The sequence below is a fragment of the Bos grunniens genome, chromosome 3 (assembly GCF_055505025.1).
Source record: "Bos grunniens cultivar Pamir isolate PY7600 chromosome 3, Bosgru_T2T1.0, whole genome shotgun sequence".
NCBI classification, from domain to species: domain Eukaryota; kingdom Metazoa; phylum Chordata; class Mammalia; order Artiodactyla; family Bovidae; genus Bos; species Bos grunniens.
Window position 1 is genome coordinate 68,049,557 of NC_141167.1, and position 8,234 is coordinate 68,057,790.

Genomic DNA, 8,234 nt, shown 5'->3' on the forward strand with positions numbered 1-8,234 from the left:
CCTGGGTGTGCCTTGGGACAGGGGTGAGGCAAAGCCTCAGTGTGGTGTCCCAGCACATTCCTAGGGCAGCTGTTTCTACTGCAGCTTCTTTTACCATTTCTTTTTGAAGCTCCTTATTGAAGTTAAAGCATGCATACCAAAAAGGTACATAGCCTAAGTGTATAGATCACGTTTTATAAATTGAATACACCCATGTAACCAGATCATTCATTCTCATTACTGCCTGATGTTCCACTTTGTAAATGCACCACATCTGATTTTTCTGTTCTAGTGCTGATGGACGTTTGGAAAATCTACAGTTTAGGGGTGTTGCAGAGTGCTGCTGTGATTGCTAATTCATGTCTTTTGATGGGTATATGTATTTCTCATGGGTGTATACTTAGCAGTGGGAGTGCTGGGCCATAGAGTGTGCATATATTCAGTTTGGGTAAATATTAAAAAAAATTTTCCCAGCATATTTGTATAAATTCATACTCCCACCAGAAGTGTTTGACTTCTAATTGCTCCACATCCTCACCTCTTCAGTATTATCTGTATTTTTAATTTTAGGAGTTATAAGACTGTGTAGCATTTTGGAGGTGGAATCATTCCCTCAGCCCCCAAAGCTTCAAATTTAATATGTTCATTTTCAGGAAAGTGCTGTGTACAGAAGCAGGGGATTGTGAAGATACAAAGCTCCTGCTATGGTGCTTGGTATATGGAAGGAAGATGACAAATGATAGCTGCTATCATTATCATCCTCCTTGACATCATCATCATCACTAATCACTGCCTTCTCTGCTCTTAAGGGCAGAGAGCAGGACACGGTAGACCCAAGGGTGAATAAGACATAGTCTCTACCCAGTAGCAGCTCAAGAGCTAGTTGAAGAGGCCAACACTGGAAATAGATTCTTTTTAGAGTGTACAATAGGAACTTGAGAAAGAGGTAGTGCTTGAGCTGGGACTTGAAGAATAAGTCAGAGTTCAACAGGAAAAGAAAGGAAATGACAGGGGCACAAAACCTTTGGGGAGCGGCTGCTGTGGGCAGCATGTTAGAAGAGAAGAGCCATCTGAGGCTGGAATCATTGTGTGCTGGTGTTGGTTTTTCAGGTGTTGTCACCCTTGCTAGGATGCATGGGGCAGAGCTGGTGACCATTCGGTGTCAGTGTGACATTACAGTACTCTGCTGCTGTGTTCTCCACCCTGTATCTTTTATTTTCTTCCTTCTCTAGGAAAATAGTCAGCCATCTCTTCTCTCTCTTGGGATCAAAACCTGTCCCGAGTACAAGGTGCTTGAAAACCACCTCTGAAGGTTTGATAGCTGCAAAATGTCAGTGATTACAAGGATCCCACAGCTTCTTTGCTGTGTGTTCCTTTAACTATGTTTATGTTGAGAACTGGCTAATAGTTTTTATTCTCGTGTGGGTCCAGGTTGCTTGTGGTTGCAGTTAAGTTTAATAAAATGCTCTTCTGCCCAGTGCCATATGTAGACCATGAATAAATGTTCTTGAGGAATTTTGATGATTATAATGATGGCGATAAAGGTGATGATCAAGAACTAATACAATGTCTCATTAATTGAGCATCAACTGTGTGTCAAGCATTGGCTGTATAACAGTAAGGAAGATGGACATGATCCCTATGCCCATGGAACTTAGAATCTTAGGGAGGATTAGACAAGTAAACAGTTGGTTCTACTAATATAATAAGGGCTGTGATGGATAGAGGTACATAGTTCTCTCATAGTACATAGAATCAAAGAGGCACCTCACCCATACTAGGAATCAGGGAGGGCTTCCTGGGAACGGCAACATAAACTGATAGGCTCGTGGAGAGAAGTGGGGAGGAAGTATTCCAGGCAGAGAAAACAGTGTGTAGGAGGAGTAGAGTGTAGGGGAGGTTGGCTGATTGGAGAAGCTGGAAGAAGAGGCTAGAAATAGAAAGCATTTTGCCACTTAATGTTTTCATTTGCATCTGTGTCATAATATCTTTTGTTTGCCTGTTTTCTAGGAATGTTTACCCTTGCGGAAGTTGCTTCACTTAATGACATTCAGCCAACTTACCGAATCCTGAAACCATGGTGGGACGTGTTTATGGATTACCTGGCTGTTGTTATGCTGATGGTAGCCATCTTTGCAGGAACCATGCAACTTACCAAAGATCAAGTGGTCTGCTTGCCAGTATTGCCAGCTCCTATAAATTCAAAGGCACATGCTACACCAGGAAATGCCGACATTACCACCAACATCCCGAAGATGGAATCAGCCACAGACCAAGACCAAGATGGGCGGATGACAAATGAGATTTCCTTTGGCGCATCCGCTGTGACACCTGACATACCTCTCAGAGCCACATATCCTCATGCAGATTCCACGGCTCCAAATCAGGAGGCCAAGAAAGAGAAGAAAGACCCAACAGGCCGAAAAACAAACTTGGATTTCCAGCAATATGTATTTATTAATCAGATGTGTTACCATCTGGCCCTTCCGTGGTATTCCAAGTACTTTCCATACCTTGCTCTTATACATACTATTATTCTCATGGTCAGTAGCAACTTTTGGTTCAAATATCCTAAAACATGCTCAAAAGTAGAGCATTTCGTTTCAATCTTAGGAAAGTGCTTTGAATCTCCTTGGACTACTAAAGCATTGTCTGAGACAGCGTGTGAAGACTCGGAGGAAAACAAGCAGAGAATAACAGGTGCCCAGACTCTACCAAAGCATGTGTCTACCAGCAGTGATGAAGGGAGCCCCAGCGCCAGCACCCCAATGATCAACAAGACTGGATTCAAATTTTCAGCCGAGAAGCCTGTGATCGAAGTCCCCAGCATGACCATCCTGGATAAAAAGGACGGGGAACAGGCCAAAGCCCTGTTCGAGAAAGTGCGGAAGTTCCGTGCTCACGTGGAAGACAGTGACTTGATCTATAAACTCTATGTGGTCCAAACAGTTATCAAAACAGCCAAATTCATTTTTATTCTCTGCTACACAGCAAACTTTGTCAACGCAATCAGCTTTGAACACGTCTGCAAGCCCAAAGTGGAGCACCTGACTGGTTACGAGGTGTTTGAGTGCACCCACAACATGGCGTACATGCTGAAAAAGCTGCTCATCAGTTACATATCCATTATTTGTGTGTATGGTTTTATCTGCCTCTACACTCTCTTCTGGTTATTCAGGATTCCTTTGAAGGAATATTCTTTTGAAAAAGTCAGAGAAGAGAGCAGTTTCAGTGACATTCCAGATGTCAAAAATGATTTTGCGTTCCTTCTCCACATGGTAGACCAGTATGACCAGCTCTATTCCAAGCGTTTTGGGGTGTTCTTGTCAGAAGTCAGTGAAAATAAACTTCGGGAAATTAGTTTGAACCACGAGTGGACATTTGAAAAACTGAGGCAGCACGTGTCACGCAACGCCCAGGACAAGCAGGAGCTCCATTTGTTTATGCTCTCCGGCGTGCCTGATGCTGTCTTTGACCTCACAGACCTGGATGTGCTAAAACTCGAGCTGATTCCAGAAGCTAAACTTCCTGCTAAGATTTCTCAGATGACTAATCTCCAAGAGCTTCACCTGTGCCACTGCCCTGCAAAAGTGGAGCAGACTGCTTTCAGCTTTCTCCGTGATCACTTGAGATGCCTTCACGTGAAGTTCACTGATGTGGCAGAAATCCCTGCCTGGGTGTATCTGCTCAAAAACCTTCGCGAACTGTACTTGATAGGCAATTTGAACTCTGAAAACAATAAGATGATAGGCCTCGAATCTCTCCGAGAGTTGCGGCACCTTAAGATCCTCCACGTGAAGAGCAATTTGACCAAAGTCCCCTCCAACATTACTGATGTGGCCCCACATCTCACCAAGTTAGTCATTCATAATGACGGCACTAAACTCCTGGTACTGAACAGCCTTAAGAAAATGATGAATGTTGCCGAGCTTGAACTCCAAAACTGTGAGCTAGAGAGAATTCCACATGCTATTTTCAGCCTCTCTAACTTACAGGAACTGGATTTAAAGTCAAATAACATCCGCACAATTGAAGAAATCATCAGTTTCCAGCATTTAAAACGACTTACTTGTTTAAAATTATGGCATAATAAAATTGTCACCATTCCACCCTCCATCACCCACGTCAAAAACTTGGAGTCACTTTATTTCTCTAACAACAAGCTGGAATCCCTACCGGTGGCAGTGTTTAGTTTACAGAAACTCAGATGCTTAGATGTGAGTTACAACAACATTTCCATGATCCCAGTAGAAATAGGATTGCTTCAGAACCTGCAGCATTTGCATATCACGGGGAACAAAGTGGACGTTCTGCCGAAACAGCTGTTTAAATGTGTTAAGTTGAGGACTTTGAATCTAGGGCAGAACTGCATCACATCCCTCCCAGAGAAGATCGGTCAGCTGTCACAGCTCACCCAGCTGGAGCTAAAGGGGAACTGCTTGGACCGCCTGCCAGCCCAGCTGGGCCAGTGTCGCCTGCTCAAGAAAAGTGGGCTTGTGGTGGAAGATCACCTTTTTGACACCCTTCCCCTAGAAGTCAAAGAAGCGTTGAATCAAGATATAAATATTCCCTTTGCAAATGGGATTTAAACTGAGATCCTGCATGCACATACGTGTGCAGGAACCACTTCCTAGATTGCAGATGTTCATGTACCAGTTATTGCAAGATGATGCATTTTAGGAGTAGATACACCTCTAAAAATACAACACAGGGAGAGGACGCATAGAAGGCTGATAGAAGACATAACTGAATGTTCAGCGTTTGTAGTGTTTTAAGTCATTTACTTCCAAATCTTTTCTTTTTCTTTTTTCTGGGGAAAGGGAAGGAAAAATTATAATCACTAATCTTGGTTTCTTTTTAAATTGTTTGTAACTTGGATGCTGCCGCTACTGAATGTTTACAAATTGCTTGCCTGCTAAAGTAAATGATTAAATTGACATTTTCTTACTATACCACCTTTTTTTGAGGTGTCTTGATTTACTTTGCTTAATTGGTATAATAATGCTTTAATTCAGACCACTGAAGGCACATCAGGCAAATTTAGATTTGCTGAAATACTGATTTCTTTTTTGTTTGAATTTCAAGCACCTAAAATAAGTACTTCTTATAATATTTAACTGGTGTTACCACTTCTGAGAATCCCATTTTATAGATTTTACACTCTTGAAGACCTGAAATGCAGCAAAAGAGTGTAGATCATTGAGAGAGTTTGGTTTGTTTGTTTTTTAAGAATAAATATCAAAGAAAAAAGAACTCTCTCCCTACTAATAGTTGTTTTTCATAGTCTGGAGTTCTGATCATATGATATGCTTTTCTATCACTACTACAGAGCTGCCAATAAATAGAAAATGTTAGTTTAAAATAAATTTAATTACAACCAAAATAAAATTTTAATGTTTTAATGACTAACATCTTTCCAATTTATCACCATTTGGAAGATAACACAAATTCAAAGCAAATATCATTAAATTACTTACCCTTTGCACTGTTGTGGGGAAAAAAGTAGGATTTGTAGTTCATTGAATTGGAAAACTATTTCTATTCATTTTAGTGACAGGCTGTACTTCTTGTGTTTGTCTGCAGCTAGGAAGGGTCATGTTCAGGGAAATGCTAGCAGAATGTACTTTTTGGGTGATGATTTTTCCTTCTTTATCTAACTTAGAAAGTAGCTAAATCGATCTCAGAAAATCAAAAAAATTCCCTGGTACCTGTCTGTATAGGTTGGCAGGTATTTCATAGGCTTTTGTACACTTGGATAGTCTCTCATCACACCTTAGCATGGCTTGAAAGATTCTGCAGAGAATGTGCAAAGATGGACTTGCATGCATGCTTTTCCTCCCCTAAATTGATCTCTGGGGCTGCTGGCCTGTTGCAAGTGGTGGTGGTCTTTGCCTACTATATAGCTTCTGCATATTTACCTTCAGAGGCGTTATCACTGATAGAAGCTGCAGCCACCGTGGCTGAATGAGCAACCGACCCCAGCGTCAGCATCCTGGCCACTCCCTCTCTTCCTAGAAGACTTGAGGTAGAAGAGTAACTTGAAAGGCCAGGTTTAGAAAATCAGAGGACCGTGACTGAGTTTTGGTGTAAGCAAGTTCTCTCCGGATCAGGCATCTTCCATTTCTCTGAGCATTCACTGATATATTCACTGATATATTCACTGGTATTGATCATGTACCTACTTTGTGCTTTGGAAATTCAAGGAACTGAGGATTCACTGTTGGAATAAGTCACAGCCTTGTGTTTATAACAGACTGTGTGAGATCATATCAATTAGGCAACTAATACAAATAATTGGTTATAGTTGTCATGTAGAAGGCGTACAGAATCTGTGCATGAATAACAGCTGGGAGGGGGCACATTTGGTTCAAGTGGAGGTTCGGGGAAGTTTGCACTTGGAAACTCTGCCTGTCAACACTCCTGGACATTTCCTCCCCACCAGCCCCACAGGGCGCTGTTCTCCCTAAAGAGTAAGGCCACCACCCAAAATTGGTACAACATCTTTAGAAGGATGCCTCACTTGTGAGATAAACAGGCCAGATCTTAGGATCCTTGCTTTATGGACTAGGAAGCTTGTTTTCCTCTCTAAAAAGTGCATGTTGTTCTTGTAGGCACAGGTGACAGCCTTCCCACAGCTCAACTTGCTTGTCAGAGAGGCCTGGAGGAACCCGGAGTCTGACCCTCCCACAGCTTGACACTGGCAGCTGCCCTTAGGCACCTGTTTCTTTATCAATACTTGGGGTTCAGTCACTTAGAACTGATTGGTATTACATGCCTTCAAACAATATCAAGGGGTATCTTTGCTCTTACCCAAACTTCTATTGACTTTATCAGCCCTTAATGATTTCCTTGAACTCTGAAGAGTTCACGGTCAATTGATTTAAATGCCGCATTCCTTGCCACTGTTTGCAAATAGCCGTATTTTAAAAGAGGATTCCTAAGAAATGCTGATTCATCCAACAGATTTTAAATGCGCTGGGTCTTGGAGTCTCAATAAAACAGCAGATGAGATTATGGGCCCAAATATACCATCAACCCATATGTCTTCACAAATTTATGTTGGCACTGCACACTCTAGACATGGGGAAAACACAAGTTAAAATGTACAAGTTTGGCTTACTAGCATTTTTGTATCTTCTAAAGTTCTTTGAGCACCACTTGAAGAAAATTATTTTGAAGTTATCTTTAAATGTTCCATGTATATGCGAATCCCTGAGAACTTGGCTTATTTTCAGCTGTTTGACTTTTTCCCATCAACATTCAGTTTTGGCCTAGCGGAGAGGATTGGCTTTTTCAGGGGTTCAGAAAGACGAGCTGAGATTGTTACTGGGGCCCCATTCGTAGTAGTAATTTGTTGTTGTTTAGTCTGTAAGTCAGAGAAGGCAGTGGCACCCCACTCCAGTACTCTTGCCTGGGAAATCCCATGGACAGAGGGGCCTGGTAGGCCACAGTCCATGGGGTCGCTAAGAGTCGGACACGACTGAGCGACTTCACTTTCACTTTTCACTTTCATGCATTGGAGAAGGAAATGGCAACCCACTCCAGGGTTCTTGCCTGGAGAATCCCAGGGACGGGGGAGCCTGGTGGGCTGCCATCTATGGGGTCGCAGAGTCGGACACGACTGAAGTGACTTAGCAGCAGCAGCAGTCTGTAAGTCTCGTCTGACTCTGCAACCCCATGGACTGTACCCCACCAGGCTCCTTTGTCCATGGATTCTGCAGGGGAGAATACTGGAATGGGTTGCCATTTCCTCCTCCAGGGGATTTTCCTGACCCAGGAATTGAACCCACATCTCCTGTGTCTCCTGCACTGCAGGTGATTCTTAGCAATTTGATAATAGGTAGAAAGAGTTCATTCTCTGTAAGCCCTGGGCAACATTCCTGATCATTTGACATTTTTCATGTGCAAAGGAAAAAGTCTTATGTTTTATTAGTATTATTGCTAGTATTTTTTCTGACTGCCTCTCCTGGACTCAGCTTCAGCCAGCAGCTAAACTCAAAGTTGCTGATGGAGCAAGCTCCCAAGTGCCCTTGAGACCAGCGCCCACTGGCTGTTTCCATTCACCTGCTGAAGTGAAGCCAGAGGGCTGTCCTCTCCCTCAGACCTCTGGCAGCACTTGCGTCAGTAATTCATTCCAATAAAATGGTCCCTTTATCATCCTTAAACAAAGACTGTACTAACAAAAAGCCCCTTTCATGAAAAGAAGAAGGAAAGGAAAAAAAAAAAAAAAACCTGGAAAACAGTTTTCAAACGTC

The 8,234-nt window shown here is 42.5% G+C and overlaps 1 protein-coding gene across 6 annotated transcripts in view; it reads left to right on the forward strand.

Annotated features, from left to right (window-relative positions):
* The window catches only part of LRRC8D (leucine rich repeat containing 8 VRAC subunit D), a 131,135-nt gene extending 126,204 nt beyond the window's left edge, over nucleotides 1-4,931 (forward strand). For all 6 annotated transcript variants that reach the window (XM_086391082.1, XM_086391081.1, XM_086391080.1 and 3 more), the window contains exon 2: nucleotides 1,990-4,931. In XM_086391082.1, coding sequence (XP_086247208.1) covers nucleotides 1,992-4,568 — 2,577 coding nt within the window. In that variant the 5' untranslated portion in view covers nucleotides 1,990-1,991 and the 3' untranslated portion in view covers nucleotides 4,569-4,931. The remainder of the gene's footprint in view (nucleotides 1-1,989) is intronic.
* The last annotated feature ends 3,303 nt before the right edge of the window (nucleotides 4,932-8,234 follow it).